Source organism: Panthera pardus, unplaced genomic scaffold (assembly GCF_024362965.1).
Source record: "Panthera pardus isolate Hobbes unplaced genomic scaffold, ASM2436296v1 HiC_scaffold_27, whole genome shotgun sequence".
NCBI classification, from domain to species: domain Eukaryota; kingdom Metazoa; phylum Chordata; class Mammalia; order Carnivora; family Felidae; genus Panthera; species Panthera pardus.
Genome location: NW_026526843.1, coordinates 67,124,699 through 67,145,833, shown reverse-complemented (window position 1 = coordinate 67,145,833; position 21,135 = coordinate 67,124,699). Strand labels below are relative to the sequence as shown.

Sequence of the window (21,135 nt, the reverse complement as noted above, 5' to 3'; positions counted from 1 at the left end):
TGGTATTGAAATATTAAAGTGCTGAACAACTTGTTTGAATCTCATGGTTTCTCCTGGAGCAACTTTGTTTATATTTGCATGGAGGTACAAAAGCAATAGTAGGTAAAACTGCAGCTACCATGATATAAATTAAGGCAGTAGAACCAAAGTATACCAATAGTTATTGTATTCTTTATACTGCCATGTAATCACATTAAAAAATTCAATTTCAGTTAAGAATGTCCTTGGTGAAGCACTAAAAATTATTAAATCTTGATCCTGCATTTAATATTCTGTGTCACAAAATAGGAGGTACAAAAAAGGTACTTCTGTTATAAACTACACTATTGTGGTTGTATCGAGAATAATATATCTGTAATTAAGTCGTGGCTTAACTAGCCACTTTTCACGGAATACCATTTTTACTTGGGAGAACAACTGATAGAAAAACCATCATTAAATACTTGGGTATTTGGCAGATACTTCTCAAAAATGAAGTGAGCCTTTAGGATAAATGGACATAATTTTTTTGCCAATAATGGTATTTACATTTTTGAGTGAAAATTAAAATTTTGGAAAACTTCATTTTGCCATTGTAAGCTTAACAGCTTCCCCAAACTTAAGCTTTGTTTCAATGAGATTAGTGCTGATATTAATGTAATTTTTGACAGCGCAAAAAATGTTTCAGCATTTGAAATATTCACATAATTTAGTGAACCAATATTTTCCAAATAGTTGATATGTACAAGATGGGCCAAATACCTATTCAAAGTACAAGATGACAAATGAATTTTAATGTAACAGTATATAAAAATTCACTGATACAGTTTCAGACTCCACACAGCATTAACCTTTAAGAAACTACCATTTGTAGACTTTTTGTGTAGTATCAAAGAATATCCACAATTATCTGTAAAGGTTATTGAAATACTCTTCCCTTTTCCAACTACATATCTATGTGAAGGTGGATTTTCTTCATATACTTTAAGAAAAACAACATAACACATTGTAGAAGCTGGTATGAGAGATAACCTGTCATTTATTAAGCCAGACATTATAGAGATATGCAAAAATATATAGCAATGACATTCTTTTCATGAAGTATTTTTGACTTGGAAAGTAGAGTTATTTTTAATTTTTTTTAACGTTTATTTATTTTTGAGATAGAGAGAGACAGAGCATGAACGGGGAAGGGTCAGAGAGAGGGAGACACAGAATCTGAAACAGGCTCCAGGCTCTGAGCTGTCAGCACAGAGCCCGACGTGTGGCCTGAACTCACTGACCATGAGATCATGACCTGAGCCGAAGTCGGCCACCTGACCGACTGAACCACCCAGGCGCCCTGGAAAGTAGAGTTATTTTTAAAAAATCATAACATGTTATCTGTGCTAATGTATACTGGGTTTATTTTTCTTATTTTAAATAATAAATGTTTAAAATTCTTTTTAAATATATTGACTGTTTAAAGCAAGACAATAACAATGTATCATGGGTTTATAACACCTGCAAATGTAAAATATATGACTACAATAGCACAAGGGAAGGAAAAGAGAAAAATGGAAGAACATTGTAATAAGGGTGCTATATTATACATTAAATAGTGTAATACTATTTGAAGGTAGAATATGATAAGTTAGAAATGTATACTGTAAACCCCTGAGCAACCATGAAAAATCAAAACAAACAGTTATAGATAATAGGCAAATAATGGACACAAATGGAACCTTAAAAATACTCATTTAATTGAAAAAGGCAAGAAAATAGAAACAGGGAATAGATGGGAAAATAGAAAACAAATAGGAAGATGGACTTAAACATAAACATATAAATAATTTATGCAAACATAAGTGGTGTAGGCACTCTAGCCAAAAGGCAGAGACTGTCAGACTAGACTGGATAAAAAATCATGGCCCAACTATACGTGGTCTATAAGAAATTCAATTTATTTTTTAAAAAAATTTTTTAACGTTTATTTATTTTTGAGACAGAGAGAGACAGAGCATGAACAGGGGAGGGTCAGAGAGAGAGGGAGACACAGAATCTGAAACAGGCTCCAGGCTCTGAGCGGTCAGCACAGAGCCTGATGTGGGGCTCGAACTCACAGACCGCAAGATCATGACCTGAGCCGAAGTCGGATGCTCAACCGACTGAGCCACCCAGGCAACCCAAGAAACTCAATTTAGATATGGAAACACAAATAGGTTAAAAGTAAAAGAACAGATGAAGATATACCACACAAATAATAATAATAATCACACCACTCAATAATAAAATCGGCACAGATGTGACAATATTAAAATCAGACAAAGTAGACTTCAGAGCAAGGAATATTACCAGAGATAAAGAGCAGTATTTCATAATAATAAGAGGGTCAATTCATCAAGAAGATATAACAACCCTAAATGTATATATATCTAGTAACAAAGCTTCAAAAATACATGAAGCCCAAACCAACATAAGTGAAAGGAAAAATTACCAAATCCAAAATCATGGTTGGAGATTTCAACTTTCTTGACAAGTGACAGAACAAGCAGACAAAATCCATAGGGATATAGAAGACATAAATAACACTCTCAACTAACCTGACCTAATTGATAATGATAAAAAATGTTGTCCAATAACAGTAAAATACACATTCTTTGCAAACTGCACATGAAACATTCACCAAGATAGATCCTATGCTGGGTTGTAAAACAAACTCCAATAAATATAAAATGACTGAAATCACACAAAGTATGTTCTTCGAGCACAACAGAATTAAACTAAAATGAAGGTAAACAGATATCTGGAATGTCCTGAAATATTTGGAAATTAATTTTTAAAAACCCATGCTTCTAAATAACTCATCAGTTAAAGAAGAAAATTAGAAAATATTCTGAACCAACTGAAAATGAAAACATCAAAATCTCTGGGATGCAGCTATAGCAGTGCTTAGATGAAAATTTATAGCATAAAATTCTTGTATTAGAAAAGAAGAAAGGTTTAAAATCAATAAACTTGGTTTCTATCACAAGAGACTAGAAAAAGAACTAAAAGTCAATACAAAGTTAGTAGAAGGAAGGAAATAACAAAGATATGAACAGAATAATAGAAAAGAGAAAAATAAAGTCAATGAAAAAGCTGATTCTTTGAAAAAAAAAATACAGTTCAATAAAACTGATAAATCACAAGTTAAAATGATCAAGAAAAACAGGAATGGAATACTAGGAATGGAAGAAGGGATATCACTACAGCTTCTACAGACATTAAAACAATAATAAAAGAATATTATAAGTGAATGGGCAAATTCCTCAAAGACAAATTATCAACATGGAAGCAAGAAGAAATAGAAAATCTGAATAGCTATGTAACTATTAAAGAAATAGAATTCATAATTAAACACCTTCCCACAAAGAAAACTCCACACTCAAATGTTTCACTGGTGAATTCTATCAAATGCTTAAGTAAGAAATAGTATAAATTTTACATAAACTCTTTCAGAAAAAAAGAGGAGGTGGCGACACTTCCCAAGTCATTTTATAAGATCGACATTGCCCTGATATCAAAACCAGACAAAGACATTACAAGAAAAGAAAACAAGTCAACATCCCTCATCAACATTGACACAAAAATCCAAACTGAATCCAGTAATATATAAAAAGGATAATATACCATGACCAACTAGGGTTTATTCCAACAATGCAAGGTTTGTTTAACATTTAAAAAGCAATAATTAATGCAATTTACTGTATTAACAGAATAAGAGGACTCCATATGATCATTTCAATAGATGAGGAAAAAGCATTTGACAAAGTTTAACACTCATTTGTGAGAAAATTCTCAGTATATTAGGATTAGAAGGGAACTTCCTCAACCTAATATAGAACATGTATGAAAAAACCAACAGCTAACATGCTTCACGGTAAAAGATTAAGTGCTTCCCCCTATGATCGGGAACAAGACAAGGATGTTTGCTCTAACCACTTCTATTCAACATCATATTGGAGGTCCCAACCAGTGTAATAAGGCAAGAAAAAGAAATAAAAGTCATAAAGATTGTAAAGGAATAAGTAAAACTTTCTTTATTCACAGATGACATGTTTGTATACATGAAATATGCTAATGAATCTACAAAAAGCTACTAGAGCTAAAGAGTTTAGCAATGATACATTATTCAAGATCAATATAAAATCAATTGTATTTCTATATTCTAGCAACAAACAATTGGAAATTGAAATTTAAAAATACCATTTATAATAACATCAAAATCATGAAATACTTAAGGGTAAATATAACAAAATTTGTGCAAGACTTGTTCACTGAAAAGTATAAATGAAAATTTGAAATTAAAAACTTAAGAAAATGGAGAGATATAGCAAATTTTTGGATTGAGAGATTAAATATCATTAAGATGTTATTCCTCCCCAAAATTGATCTATAGATTCAGTACAATCTACAGATGCACTGCAAGACTGTTTTACACCAGTAACATACACTTGTATATAAATCTACACTTGTATATAAATCATTATTTTCAATGACTACATATATTTCCTCATATGAATCATGCATAGTTTATCCAACCAGTCCATCAGAAATGGTCTGGTTAAGTAAATATTTTTCACTCACTAAATTTTGGTACTATATCTATCTGATTCAGGTATATACATATCCCTGATATATATGCACATACATATACATATATGTATATATGAATATATTATATAACATAACTGCCATACTCTATCCTAGATCATAGGATCCAAATAGTATTACTGGATTACAGAACATTCTTATATATGATAGTCCATAAGCTTTATTACATGGAGTGGGTAATTTGCTAAAGTAGCCTTGTACTGGTCTTTTTATGGGACCTCATGCCACCTTTGGGCTTTCTCTATGGTAGAGATACCTGAGCCAGCATATGGGCAGGTTCCCTTCCTCTCTTTCCAACCTGGGCTCAGATCTTCTTCCAGCTGGGATTGCTTCCTTACTCCATGCCTGGCTGGCAAACTTGGCTCCCTAATTCCTGAGCTGGGACCAACTCCCTGATCACTGGCTTTATGACATCACTGGTTTTATATCTCATGAGAACTATGACTGAAATCTCACCATTAATTACTTCTAATATTTGTGCTAGACTTGTCTTCTCAACTCCCTTCCCTCAGTTGGCAATCTTGTGTTTTCCCATGGGCACATCTGTTTCCTACAGCTGGGATACCTGGTACTTCTTGCAAAGGATGGGTATTTGCTACTGGAAGCCTTTTCAGCAAAAGGCTTCTAATTCTTCCATCTTAAAAAGAGTTTTACCATGTGAATGTTGAGATCCTTATTATTAAAACACTCATTTATTCAGTTGTTCATTCAAACAATGAACACCAACAAGATGGGTGGCTGATATTGTGCTAAGCACTGAGGGGGAATACAGACAACCAAAATACAGATGACCAAATGAATAGTATAGACTATGTTATAGGAGTGTACTGGAACCTCTTAACAGGTTTGCCTTTGTCAAGTCCCTCTCTTTTGCAATCTGTCTTCTGTGTGCTACTAAGTAAGCTTTCTAAAAACCAAAGTTCATGTGTTTTCACAGAAATAAAGTATACACTCTTTAGTGCAGTGTTCAAGGCTCTTCATAATGTGGCTCCAATTTTCATTCAAGCCTTAATCCTTCCCACTCTCCCTTAGGAACTCTATGTTCTACTACTTTATCAAACTTCTCACTGGTCCCATGAGGAACCAGGTCCTTTCCAATCCCACTTCCCTTTGCCTAGAATGTCTTTCCCTCTTCTTTACCTGTCAAACTCCCAATCAACCTCCATGATTTAGTTCAAAGTCTTGGTGAAACATTTCTTCTATTCTCCTCAACTGTCCTGGATTTGAGCACATTGTTCTGTCACCTTTATCAGATGGTGAAATTTTTGAGGGCACTGGTTTTACTTGCTAGTCTTTGTATCTCTGAATTCAAGTCTGAATAAGGCCTGGCAAGTAGTAGGGATGCAATGAATATTTGTTAAATGAATGAAGGAATAACTGAATATGAAGGAAGAGCTCAAAGGGCCTTGGTATATTTAGGTAAGGGATTTTTTAAAGGCATGGGGCTTGAAGCTAGACCTAGGAAGACAATAGAAAGATGGAGAAAGAGCATTTGGAAGAGGAAGATTATTATCCCAGGACATAGAAGAAGAAAAGCCCAAGACTGAAAGTGAAGACGGTGGGGGGGTGGGAGGGGGGTCAGCCAGACTGCAGCTGACTGCTGCACTATCTTGACCTTTTCACTGACTAGATTTCTCAGTTATATTTTCAGCTCCTGGAGGGCAGGGTATTTTGTACACTCCTTTGAATCCCTTTTATATTTGATACACATCTCCACAGTCATTGTTCCTACTGTCTTGTGTTTCTTACTCTGCTCTGTAACATAATTATTGGTATATCTACATACCTCTCCAGAACTTATACCAGCCTCCCTCCCAGGCTGCTTGAGGTAGTGGATGAGATGAGGTTTCAGTGTCTTTGATTTTTCCAAGACACCTATCATAGTGCCTGGCACACAATGGGTGCTCAGTAAATATTTTTTGACCTATCATTTGTTGATCTGATTACACAGAACCACAAGGATATTTGTGTGCAACTATGTATTGTGGCACAAAATTTATATATGCCTTCATACTGTGCAGTCTATTTTTGGCAATTTTCATTAAAATGTTATCTTATTGTACAGGGAAGACTGTCATTTCAATTTTCTTCTTTGTTCCTTCTTGGATGACTCACATTTCTTATACCAGAAGGATATGACAGAAGGGATTCAAAAAGGGTTTGGACACATTTATGAATGACAAAGTCATAAATGTCTGGGTATAAGGAGTTGTTAGGAGCATGCAAAGGGGAAGGAGAAAACTTGCATTTTACAAGTGCCTATCATGTGCCAAGAACTGTGTTAGGCAATTGACATACATTGTATATTATTTAATCTGGCAGAATATGCCAGCATAAAGATAGGATATGTCTATCTATAAGGCCAAGCCCACATCCACTCAGGCACATAGTTTCTCCAGGTACCAGAGGCAGTATTCATCTTTATCAAAATTTTATCAACCTTTTAAGACAGATGAATCTATGGATTTGCACTGTTTCCTAGGAACAGAACACTCATTCTCAATTCAAGCTCCTATAGTTTAAAACTTTTTTGACATAACTTGATCAGTTTTAAAGTCTCAATACTTTAAATTACAATGCAATCTGAGATAGTCCCACAGCAATAACAGCGATTACATTTGTTCACAAATGTAATTTGTTCGCTTATCTTTGTATTTCATAAAGCTTCCAAATACTGAACAAAGGTAAGTCAAGTCAAGAAAAGAAACTTCTATTAACCCTGACACCAGCAAATTGTCTCCAATTATAGCATGCCTTCAATTTGTATTCTAAACACGTTGAGTGGTTTTTCAGAGATACATATTATACCTCATTTGTGGTTAGAAGAAAATTGGAAGGAAATTCGTTTAGGTTGTTTCTAATTTTTAAAAAATAATAGTAACTTTAAAAAGAATAATGTTCCCAAGTATACAGATTCTGCATCTGGTAGGAATCAAAACATAACCAAAGTACCATCTCTACTCCTGGGAATGGCTTGAGAAAGTGGGGCTGCAGGTACTGGCTCACACATTGGCTTCATTATAAGTCACATAATCTAAGGTCTACAACTACACATCTTGATCTGTGATAACATGCTTCCTGCCAAGTGTGGGGGTGGGTGGGAAGAGAAGGAATACACCTTCAGTTAAGGGATAATCCGTATACTCACAGGTTTCAGACAGCTTTCTGTTAACCTGTTTTGGGAAAACTAAAATAGACATCTTTGCTCCGGGAAGTGTAAAGCCCATCTCATATGACTAAAGAAAATGGTAAAGGTTCAAATGACCTTTCACATGGCACCTCTGTGGGCCACTAATCACTGGAAAAACACCAGACATGTCTTTGTGGTGATTATGTGTTTCTTAACTTTTATGTTAGTCAAAGGAAACTGAAAGACCAGGACTGACCCCAAAGAACACAGGTGTGACATCAACCTATGGGACTTTTTAAAGATAGACAAGAACCCAGCTTATGTGTTTAAAATATTTCCCCTTCTTTTTTGAGACTAGGGGATGAAAATATGCACGTATTCCAAAGAGTTCTTTGTGTGAACAGGTGACCCCTTCCCACAGTCTCTGTGATTAATTGAGAAATTAAAGTTAGTTGGCCTTTGAGATCTCTTGTAAAAAAGGCAGAAGGTCTTGGATATTTTGGAACAAGAGTCCACTATTCTGCCAAGACAGTGTGTTATTGTTATTGGAGTGTCTCTCAACAAAATGGTATTGAGTGGTGAGGACGTGATTTTGATTAGGTGGAATGACTCAGCTCTTCCCCTTAAAGAAGAGAAGACTTGTCAGAGCCTTACTTACCTCATGATCTGGGATCTCAGAGGATAGTGTTTTCCCTAGGATGACCCCGGTCAAGTATGTCCAGCATCGAGCCGTGTTGGCAAGGTTATAGCCTCCTGTCTCCATCAAGAATTGTGAAGTTAGGAAAGAACAGTCACAAAACAGCAGGAGAGGGAAGGAGGGTAAGGAAGGAGAGAAAAATGTTTTAATAAAAGGGCTAAAAAGACAACTCCAACTTGCAGAACTTCACCTAAACATCCCTTTATGCTGTTTTTGAGCCATCTAGTAGGTGGACTTTAGTGGATTAGTCAGACCATGCACAGTGTGGAACTGGGAAGTCTAAGGCCTACAAAGATTAAAGAGGCCCTCATCTCTGAACAAATATGCACCTGAGGACTCCAAGCTCCTGAATTTCATCAAGTCATCAGCAAGTCTGAGATCCCTGGAATCCAGATCTCTTGAGGTGACCTACCCAACATGAAGGCTTCTCTGTGATGAAATTTGCAACAATTCTATAAAATGGCTGCTGGATATGATTTGTATGTTAAAGCTATTGGCAGATATAGCCCCATAAGTATCCAGGAAAGAGAAATGGAAAATGTTGGCAGAAATAGACTTCCTTCTTTCAATATCAGCATTCCTTTTCTCCACAAAACACAGGCCTAGTGGCAGAGATCAACAAGAATGAGATGAGGGAAGGGACTGTTGATTGATGCTCTGACCCATCTCATCAGGTTCTGTCACAGTCAGCCAGCAGCCATATTATACTGGCTAATAATCAGCATATTTCTGCACTGAATAGATGTGTTCTGCCATGCAAGCATTAGAACATTGGCCTTTAGCTAAATTCCAAGAGTGTAAGGATGAAATGGAATGATTTCCTAAGCTCAGTGCAGCCTGAGGGAAATAGAAGCTGGTCTATTTTAGGTAGGGTAACCATATAATTTATTGTCCAAGTGGTACACTTTTAACAGTAAAAGGGACACTATTAATAATTACACTGGGATAACATGTATAAATTGGGATATATGGTCACCTTTCTCTCAAGCCTTGAAAGCCTTACTCTTTTAAAGGCCAGGGATAGTGGGTGTTTTAGAATATGTCATTTAGGCCTCAATGGGGTCAAGTGAAGCTTGGGGACATGGTTATCTCCACTAATTGTTTATGTGCTATTGGGGGTTGAGAAGTTAAGTGAAATAGTACAGATATTACCTTAAACATTCCTGATGTGAAAAATATGAATTTATAAGATTGACTTATTGGGCGTAATTGTTTGATTTCAAAAAGATCCAACATAGATTTTAAGTAGTAAGCTCTTTCTGGTACACATACAGTATTATTAGATTTGCAAAAATTCCTTTTACAGGAATACACATATTGTATAAGAAGAGTTATGTATTCAAAAGCCAAAACTTTGGGCTGAGAAAGCAAAGTGACTTTGAAAATGCCAAGTAAAGGCTTGCACAACTTTTCACATCTGTGTAAAAGTTGAATTTGCACAGATGTATATTGTAGAAAGGGCTTTTTTCTTTGCCCGAGCTGTACCTGGGTCATAATCAACATCCTTAGTGCTGTGAAGGAAAGTAATATGTCACATAGCACTTATCAATTTTATCTTTTCCCTGAGTTGAAGTTAATAGATGTCTTGCCTGCTTTTCATAAAAGGGTGTCTCTTGTAAGCACCTTTAATTTTGATCCCTCTAGGGTTTGAGTCTGCCAAAGGACCTGGCTTGTGTATTTGTGTTGAATGCTCACTCATTTTCGTAAGGCCTTCCCACAACCTCCTCTAATTTGGTTTTTACAATATGTCAACAAAACAACAAACTATTAGCTGTTCCATAATACTTGTGTTTTAAGCTCGATCTGCTTGACCATGTTATTTTAACGCACCAATTCATTCACCCAATGAAATACAGATTGTGCCAGATGGATAGATAGAAGATTCTCAACAAGGCATCTTCAAAAGTAGTTGAGGTTGTAAAAGTTACTTTCAAAATGTGTAAATGCTTCTATTGAATAGACTCAGCTTTCTCTTGGTCAAGTAATACAAAACATCAGTACACACTGAAGGCAAGAATGCCCAAGAGATTCTAGATCTCTCAATTTTGCTTTATTATAACAAATCCATGCTTTTTTTGGTGGGGGTGGGAGGGAGAAGTCATTCTTGAATTCAGCTTAGATTATTTAATTAATTCATGTGTTTACTACTTATATATGAGTAGACTTAGAATTTTGGTGGTATGTTTCCAAAGGATGATTATTAGAACTGAGAATCAAAAACTACACTGAGAGAAGATGGATTAAAGTCCACTGAGGTTAACACCCACTATTCTTAATAAGATCTGATGGCACCTTTAACCAAAGGCCTTTTGCTTTAGGAATTGAAACTTAGACTTCACAGTACCAAGGAGTCAATGCACATGCCAAGCCGAGGAGGAGTGTGCCACAGTACTTCCTTATGCTGAATTGTGAAGGGGGCAGAGTTCTTTGACTCAGGCTTCTGGATCACAGGCATGTGGGTATTACCCAATCTAAGAAAGCCAAGTTTTACTCAGTGCCAGTGGAAAAAATGTGGAAGAAGTTCAGCAAATTCTGCTGGTGAATTTCCTTTGTACTCACCTCCTCCCAAAATGAGTGTTGCCAATTGCCACTGAAGGATGTACTTAAGACATTTGCCAATTCCCACTGGAGTCATGTTAAAGGAGCACATGGGATCCCCAGCAATTGTATCAGCTCCCAGCTGTAAGACCACTGCTTTAGGATTAAAGGCTATGTATACCTCCTTTAGTACACTGTGGAAAAGAGAAAAGATATAAAATGTCAGAAAATGACAGGTCATTTTGGTCTGGGGGGGCAATTGGAGACATAGCTGAGTCAGCAAATAGTGAAGGGGGGAACCCAACTTGTCAAACTCATCAAACTTTCCATCTAAAATGGGTGATTCAGACTGTATGTAAATTATACCTTACTAAACCTGATTTACAAAAAAAAAAAATTCCCTCCACCTTCACCTTACCAACAATCAAATTTACCTTTATGTTATAGAACTCAAACTTCCTTTAAATATTTATATTAACTTAACTTTAATAGCCATAGGGGGGTTCCGGAAGATGGCGGCGTAGGAGGACGCGGGGCTCACAGCGCGTCCTGCCGATCACTTAGATTCCACCTACACCTGCCTAAAGAACCCAGAAAACCGCCAGAGGATTAGCAGAAGGGAGTCTCCGGAGTCAAGCGCAGACCAGAGGCCCACGGAAGAGGGTAGGAAGGGCGGCGAGGCGGTGCGCGCTCCACGGACTGGCGGGAGGGAGCCGGGGCGGAGGGGCGGCTCGCCGGCCAAGCAGAGCCCCCGAGTCTGGCTGGCAAAAGCGGAGGGGCCGGACGGACTGTGTTCCGACAGCAAGCGCGACTTAGCGTCTGGGAGGTCAGAAGTTAACAGCTCTGCTCGGAAAGCGGGAAGGCTGGAGGACAAAGGGAGGGAGAGCTGCTGAGCCCCCGGACGGCAGAGCTCAGCTTGGCGGGGAACAAAGGCGCTCACCAGCGCCATCTCCCCCGCCCATCCCCCAGCCAAAATCCCAAAGGGAACCAGTTCCTGCCAGGGAACTTGCTCGCTCCGCGCAAACACCCAACTCTGTGCTTCTGCGGAGCCAAACCTCCGGCAGCGGATCTGACTCCCTCCCGCTGCCACAGGGCTCCTCCTGAAGTGGATCACCTAAGGAGAAGCGAGCTAAGCCTGCCCCTCCAGCCCCCGTGCACCTTGCCTACCCACCCCAGCTAATACGCCAGATCCCCAGCACCACAAGCCTGGCAGTGTGCAAGTAGCCCAGACGGGCCACGCCACCCCACAGTGAATCCCGCCCCTAGGAGAGGGGAAGAGAAGGCACACACCAGTCTGACTGTGGCCCCAGCAGTGGGCTGGGGGCAGACATCGGGTCGGACTGCGGCCCCGCCCACTAACTCCAGTTATACACCACAGCACAGGGGAAGTGCACTGCAGGTCCTCACCACGCCAGGGACTCTCCAAAATGACCAAACGGAAGAATTCCCCTCAGAAGAATCTCCAGGAAATAACAACAGCTAATGAACTGATCAAAAAGGATTTAAATAATATAACAGAAAGTGAATTTAGAATAATAGTCATAAAATTAATCGCTGGGCTTGAAAACAGTATACAGGACAGCAGAGAATCTCTTGCCACAAAGATCGAGGGACTAAGGAACAGTCACGAGGAGTTGAAAAACGCTTTAAACGAATTGCAAAACAAAATGGAATCCACGATGGCTCGGCTTGAAGAGGCAGAGGAGAGAATAGGTGAACTAGAAGATAAAGTTATGGAGAAAGAGGAAGCTGAAAGAAAGAGAGATAAAAAAATCCAGGAGTATGAGGGGAAAATTAGAGAACTAAGTGATACACTAAAAAAAAATAATATACGCATAATTGGTATCCCAGAGGAGGAAGAGAGAGGGAAGGGTGCTGAAGGGGTACTTGAACAAATTATAGCTGAGAACTTCCCTGAACTGGGGAAGGAAAAAGGCATTGAAATCCAAGAGGCACAGAGAACTCCCTTCAGACGTAACTTGAATCGATCTTCTGCACGACATATCATAGTGAAACTGGCAAAATACAAGGATAAAGAGAAAATTCTGAAAGCAGCAAGGGATAAACGTGCCCTCACATATAAAGGGAGACCTATAAGACTCGGGACTGATCTCTCCTTTGAAACTTGGCAGGCCAGAAAGGCTTGGCACGATATCTACAGTGTGCTAAACAGAAAAAATATGCAGCCGAGAATCCTTTATCCAGCAAGTCTGTCATTTAGAATAGAAGGAGAGATAAAGGTCTTCCCAAACAAACAAAAACTGAAGGAATTTGTCACCACGAAACCAGCCCTACAAGAGATCCTAAGGGGGATCCTGTGAGACAAAGTACCAGAGACATCACTACAAGCATAAAACATACAGACATCACAATGACTCTAAACCCATATCTTTCTATAATAACACTGAATGTAAATGGATTAAATGCGCCAACTAAAAGACATAGGGTATCAGAATGGATAAAAAAACAAGACCCATCTATTTGCTGTCTACAAGAGACTCATTTTAGATCTGAGGACACCTTTAGATTGAGAGTGAGGGGATGGAGAACTATTTATCATGCTCCTGGAAGCCAAAAGAAAGCTGGAGTAGCCATACTTATATCAGACAAACTAGACTTTAAATTAAAGGCTGTAACAAGAGATGAAGAAGGGCATTATATAATAATCACAGGGTCTATCCACCAGGAAGAGCTAACTATTATAAATGTCTATGCGCCAAATACCCGAGCCCCCAGATATATAAAACAATTACTCATAAACATAAGCAACCTTATTGATAAGAATGTGGTCATTGCAGGGGACTTTAACACCCCACTTACAGAAATGGATAGATCATCTAGACACACAGTCAATAAAGAAACAAGGGCCCTGAATGATACATTGGATCAGATGGACTTGACAGATATATTTAGAACTCTGCATCCCAAAGCAACAGAATATACTTTCTTCTCGAGTGCACATGGAACATTCTCCAAGATAGATCATATACTGGGTCACAAAACAGCCCTTCATAAGTTTACAAGAATTGAAATTATACCATGCATACTTTCAGACCACAATGCTATGAAGCTTGAAATCAACCACAGGAAAAAGTCTGGAAAACCTCCAAAAGCATGGAGGTTAAAGAACACCCTACTAACGAATGAGTGGGTCAACCAGGCAATTAGAGAAGAAATTAAAACATATATGGAAACAAACGAAAATGAAAATACAACAATCCAAACGCTTTGGGATGCAGCGAAGGCAGTCCTGAGAGGAAAATACATTGCAATCCAGGCCTATCTCAAGAAACAAGAAAAATCCCAAATACAAAATCTAACAGCACACCTAAAGGAAATAGAAGCAGAACAGCAAAGGCAGCCTAAACCCAGCAGAAGAAGAGAAATAATAAAGATCAGAGCAGAAATAAACAATATAGAATCTAAAAAAACTGTAGAGCAGATCAACGAAACCAAGAGTTGGTTTTTTGAAAAAATAAACAAAATTGACAAACCTCTAGCCAGGCTTCTCAAAAAGAAAAGGGAGATGACCCAAATAGATAAAATCATGAATGAAAATGGAATGATTACAACCAATCCCTCAGAGATACAAACAATTATCAGGGAATACTATGAAAAATTATATGCCAGCAAATTGGACAACCTGGAAGAAATGGACAAATTCCTAAACACCCACACGCTTCCAAAACTCAATCAGGAGGAATTAGAAAGCTTGAACAGACCCATAACCAGCGAAGAAATTGAATCGGTTATCAAAAATCTCCCAACAAATAAGAGTCCAGGACCAGATGGCTTCCCAGGGGAGTTCTACCAGACATTTAAAGCAGAGATAATACCTATCCTTCTCAAGCTATTCCAAGAAATAGAAAGGGAAGGAAAACTTCCCGACTCATTCTATGAAGCCAGCATTACTTTGATTCCTAAACCAGACAGAGACCCAGTAAAAAAAGAGAACTACAGGCCAATATCCCTGATGAATATGGATGCAAAAATTCTTAATAAGATACTAGCAAATCGAATTCAACAGCACATAAAAAGAATTATTCACCATGATCAAGTGGGATTCATTCCTGGGATGCAGGGCTGGTTCAACATTCGCAAATCGATCAACGTGATACATCACATTAACAAAAAAAAAGAGAAGAACCATATGATCCTGTCAATCGATGCAGAAAAGGCCTTTGACAAAATCCAGCACCCTTTCTTAATAAAAACCCTTGAGAAAGTCGGGATAGAAGGAACATACTTAAAGATCATAAAGGCCATTTATGAAAAGCCCACAGCTAACATCATCCTCAACGGGGAAAAACTGAGAGCTTTTTCCCTGAGATCAGGAACACGACAGGGATGCCCACTGTCACCGCTGCTGTTTAATATAGTGCTGGAAGTTCTAGCATCAGCAATCAGACAACAAAAGGAAATCAAAGGCATCAAAATTGGCAAAGATGAAGTCAAGCTTTCGCTTTTTGCAGATGACATGATATTATACATGGAAAATCCGATAGACTCCACCAAAAGTCTGCTAGAACTGATACATGAATTCAGCAAAGTTGCAGGATACAAAATCAATGTGCAGAAATCAGTTGCATTCTTATACACTAACAATGAAGCAACAGAAAGACAAATGAAGAAACTGATCCCATTCACAATTGCACCAAGAAGCATAAAATACCTAGGAATAAATCTAACCAAAGATGTAAAAGATCTGTATGCTGAAAACTATAGAAAGCTCATGCAGGTAATTGAAGAAGATATAAAGAAATGGAAAGACATTCCCTGCTCATGGATTGGAAGAATAAATATTGTCAAAATGTCAATACTACCCAAAGCTATCTACACACTCAATGCAATCCCAATCAAAATTGCACCAGCATTCTTCTCGAAACTAGAATAAGCAATCCTAAAATTCATATGGAACCACAAAAGGCCCCGAATAGCCAAAGTAATTTTGAAGAAGAAGACCAAAGCAGGAGGCATCACAATCCCAGACTTTAGCCTCTACTACAAAGCTGTCATCATCAAGACAGCATGGTATTGGCATAAAAACAGACACATAGACCAATGGAATAGAATAGAAACCCCAGAACTAGACCCACAAACGTATGGCCAACTCATCTTTGACAAAGCAGGAAAGAACATCCAATGGAAAAAAGACAGTCTCTTTAACAAATGGTGCTGGGAGAACTGGACAGCAACATGCAGAAGGTTGAAACTAGACCACTTTCTCACACCATTCACAAAAATAAACTCAAAATGGATAAAGGACCTGAATGTGAGACAGGAAACCATCAAAACCTTAGAGGAGAAAGCAGGAAAAGACCTCTCTGACCTCAGCCGTAGCAATCTCTTACTCGGCACATCCCCAAAGGCAAGGGAATTAAAAGCAAAAGTGAATTACTGGGACCTTATGAAGATAAAAAGCTTCTGCACAGCAAAGGAAACAACCAACAAAACTAAAAGGCAACCAACGGAATGGGAAAAGATATTTGCAAATGACACATCGGACAAAGGGCTAGTATCCAAAATCTATAAAGAGCTCATCAAACTCCACACCCGAAAAACAAATAACCCAGTGAAGAAATGGGCAGAAAACATGAATAGACACTTCTCTAAAGAAGACATCCGGATGGCCAACAGGCACATGAAAAGATGTTCAACGTCGCTCCTTATCAGGGAAATACAAATCAAAACCACACTCAGATACCACCTCACGCCAGTCAGAGTGGCCAAAATGAAGAAATCAGGAGACTATAGATGCTGGAGAGGATGTGGAGAAACAGGAACCCTCTTGCACTGTTGGTGGGAATGCAAATTGGTGCAGCCGCTCTGGAAAGCAGTGTGGAGGTTCCTCAGAAAATTAAAAATAGACCTACCCTATGACCCAGCAATAGCACTGCTAGGAATTTATCCAAGGGATACAGGAGTACTGATGAATAGGGGCACCTGTACCTCAATGTTTATAGCGGCACTCTCAACAATAGCCAAATTATGGAAAGAGCCTAAATGTCCATCAACTGATGAATGGATAAAGAAATTGTGGTTTATATACACAATGGAATACTACGTGGCAATGAGAAAAAATGAAATATGGCCTTTTGTAGCAACATGGATGGAACTGGAGAGTGTGATGCTAAGTGAAATAAGCCATACAGAGAAAGACAGATACCATATGGTTTCACTCTTATGTGGATCCTGAGAAACATAACAGAAACCCATGGGGGAGGGGAAGGAAAAAAAAAAAAAAAAAAAGAGGTTAGAGTGGGAGAGAGCCAAAGCATAAGAGACTGTTAAAAACTGAGAACAAACTGAGGGTTGATGGGGGGTGGGAGCGAGGGCAGGGTGGGAGGGAGGGCAGGGTGGGTGATGGGTATTGAGGAGGGCACCTTTTGGGATGAGCACTGGGTGTTGTATGGAAACCAATTTGACAGTAAATTTCATATATTAAAAAAAAAATAATAACTTTAATAGCCATAGGACATAGTGTATATGTTTACTCCATTTTATAATCTGAGAAAGTAAGACATATACACTGCATAGTTAAGGATTATTTATGATAATTTAAGATTGCCAACATCCTTGGAGTTTATTATCTAGTTATCAGTGGAGACTGCTGAAGAGAATTAACATGCTTTGAAAGCATAGATGTTATCAGTTTACTTTCTATTATTCTAAATGACTTCTGGGTTATGAAATACAGCCCTCCCCAATTCATATGTAACCAGAGTATTATAGGGTAGAGAATAATAACAACTTATCCAAAATTATAAATCTGAAAGTACCCTAAAGAATAAGTTGTAGTGAGTAGTAATGAGGATAATTTTGGGTAGAATCATACAGTGGTATCAAATCAACCTAACAGCTTTTTTCCTGACAGTTATAAGCATCATAGATGAAAAGGAAGTTGTCAATGTGACAGATGACCTTAGTTAGGCTTCTAGTATTATCATTAATTGAACACTGACACTGTCCAGAATGCATTCTTAGGAGTTAGAAAGTCCCTGCTCTCACGGGGCTTACAATCTAGTTTTCAGACAAAACATATACCAGTTCTCATGGGACTGAGTAACTCTTACAGAGACATATAAACAAGTGAAAATTAACATACTTCAGAGTTGAGAAAATGCAGAGTCAGAAAGTGATACAAAATGTTGGGGTTAATGACCCCTTCATAATCAACATGTCAAATTATACCAATGCAGCAAAAACAGAAAAATTCCAGATCCTTTTGCAACTGCAAAAAGAATTCAGGGCTATAAAATGCCATTCTCCCAAATTCATATGTAACCAGGGTATCGAGACTATTGAAAAGTGCTCAGCTGCAGAGGCATTCTTTGACTCAAAAGAGTGTTTTGTTTTGATTTCTCATCTATGCAGACAAATATTGTGTGATTGTGGAGATTATAATAATATTATAAAACTTATGACATATGATCCTTAATACAGGAATACTCAAGCCTATTCTCTCTTTCATGTGCTTATCTACTGGTGCAGAGGGAAAATAAGCCACCTGAATAGTTAGCTAACATGTATTAAGCATCTACGTGTACAGAGAACTCCATTTGCTATCAGGAGACACAGAGGAAGGCATGATCTCTGTTATAAAAAGGTTTATAACTTTCAGGAAGAAGAGGGAGGCAAGAAAGACCAATGTTTCTTCATTCATTCTATCCCTCATTTTGCACAAATTTACTGAGTACCCCCTGTGTATCTAGCATGAAACTGTACCAGATGCTGCAGGAACAAAGATGAATATGACACAGCTTTTATCTTTATGTGGCTCTAAACAGAGGGGAAGACTCATACTATGTTAATCAGTAATTAAAGTACAATGATAAATGAAGTATCCGAGATGGCACAGTGAAGCGAGTAATAGACTTTTCCAGAAGATGTTAGAAAAAGCTCTATAGACCTAACTTTTGACTTGGGTCTTAAAAGATGAGAAGAACTACAATGAGCCACCTATTAAAATGGCAAAAATGAAAAATAGTGATAACATCAGTCGCTAGTGAGGATGTGGAGAAAGTAGATTACACATAGATTGTGAGTGGGAATGTAAAATGGTGTAGCCACTTTGGAAAATAGTTTGGCAGTTCATGCCAAAACTAAAAATAGACTTACCATGCAACCTAGCAATTGAACTCTTAGGCGTTTATACCAGAGAAATTAAGGCTTATTTTAATATAGGAACTTGTACACAAATGTGCATAGCAACTTTATTTGTAATAATCCAAACAGGAAACAACTCAGGTGTACTTCAACAAGTGAATGATTAAACAAACTGTGGTATATCCATGCCACTGGAATCTTGCTTATCAATAAAAAGAAACAAACTATTGATAAACGCAAAAAAACTTGTTTGGATCTCACTGGAATTATGTTGGTTGAATAAGGCCAATCCAAAATCTATACTGCACAATTCCATTACATACCATTTGTTAAATAACAATTTGAGGGATGGAGAACAGATGGAGGTTGCCAGTAGTTAGGGATGGGTATGGCTATAAGATGGTAGTATGAGACAACTTTGTGGTGATGGTATACTTCTGTATCTTGATTGTGGTGGTGGTTTTGGTTATACAAAACTACACATGTGATAAAAATCTCATAGAGCCACACACACACATACACACACACACACACACACACACACAGAGTGCATGTATAACTGATGAAAACTGAAATAAGCTCTATGAATTATACCAATATCATATTCTTGATTTGATGTTGAATTATAATTGTGCAAGATGTGAACATTGGAGGAGGCTGGAAGATGGGTGCATGGAACTTTCTTGTACATTTCTTTGCAAACTCCCTTGAAACCATAATTATCAAAATAAAAAGTAAAAAGAAAGATGAGGAAAAGTTTACAGGCATGTGGGGTGAAGGTAGTGGAGTTGGAAGCAGGGATGGTTGTAAGAGTCATTAGTAGGGGACTAGCTTCAGAGAAGGAACTGCATACGTAAGAGCATGATGGTTTGAAACAAGCAGTAGTGGGAGTAAAGCTAATGAAGTAAATGTGGTTTAGGGCATAAAGGGCCACAGATATGCCAAGGCAGGCTAATGAGTGGGCTTTTACTTTAGGAGTATGAAATATCTCAAACATTGCATGTGTCTGTGTATTTACATGTGTGTATGTGTGTTGGGGGAATGATCAGATTTACATTTTGAAAAGATACTCTGGGGGCACCTGGATGGCTCAGTCGGCTAGTGTCCGACTTTGGCTTGGGTTGTGATCTCATAGTTTGTGGGTTCCAGCCCTGTGTTGGTCTCTCTGCTGTCAGAACAGAGCCCACTTCGGATCCTCTGTCTCCCTCTCTGCCCCTCCCCTGCTCGCTCTCTCCCTCAAAAATAAACAAACATTAAAAAAAGAAAAGAAAAGAAAAGATACTCTGGCTATAGCATAAGATACATTGAAGGTTATCAGGGGGCTTTTGCAACAATCCAGGCCAGTGGCAGCAAGGTCAGGGAAGAAGAGATGGATTTGGGAGATACTTCTATGATACAATTGATAGGGCATCACATATTGACACACAAGGAAAGTGTATACATATAACATTCATGAGTGTTTGGTACTAGGGCAGAGGAAAGGATAAAGAAAGGCAACGTGTTTCTGGAACAGTTTTTTTAGCCAGGAAGAGAAAACGAGTCCTCAGGGAGTTCTGATGAAGAGGGCTATGGATGGATGGAGAAAAGGGTAATTAGAAGCTTTGGAAAGGTAAGGTAATTTGCACACAGTGTAAACTTCAAAGCAACTGCAAGTGAGGACAGTTTACATGTGAGGGCTACATGGTGGATCCTCTTAAATTCAAGAGTGGAAGTTTTCATTTGGCTTGACAGTCAAATGGGAGTCACTGGAGAAATATAAATACTGATGTTGCTGAATGATGCTTAGGAACTTTGATTTTTGCTGTTGCATGGAAGGCCAAAGAGAGAATGTCTGGAGGCAGAGGGATTGGCAAAAAGGGTATTGAAGCATGAGAGCAACAGGAAGCAAGATAAGGTAAATTTGGGGAATAATGAGAGGGCTAGGTGACAGATTGGGTGGGGATGGGGGGTGGTCAGAGTAGAAAACACACTGTGCCAATTCCTCTAGAATTCACAGGGGTGGGGGGGGGAAGAGAAATTGAAATATTCTTTGTCCTACTGCTACTTCCAA

At 38.3% G+C, this 21,135-nt stretch overlaps 1 protein-coding gene across 8 annotated transcripts in view; it reads right to left on the bottom strand.

Moving 5' to 3' along the window:
• The window catches only part of HDAC8 (histone deacetylase 8), a 236,435-nt gene that overhangs the window by 127,821 nt on the left and 87,479 nt on the right, over positions 1-21,135 (bottom strand). For all 8 annotated transcript variants that reach the window (XM_019439070.2, XM_019439069.2, XM_019439072.2 and 5 more), the window contains 2 exons: positions 11,001-11,173; positions 8,403-8,497 (listed from right to left, as the gene is read on the bottom strand). In XM_019439070.2, the coding sequence (XP_019294615.1) occupies positions 8,403-8,497; positions 11,001-11,173 (268 nt within the window). The remainder of the gene's footprint in view (positions 1-8,402; positions 8,498-11,000; positions 11,174-21,135) is intronic.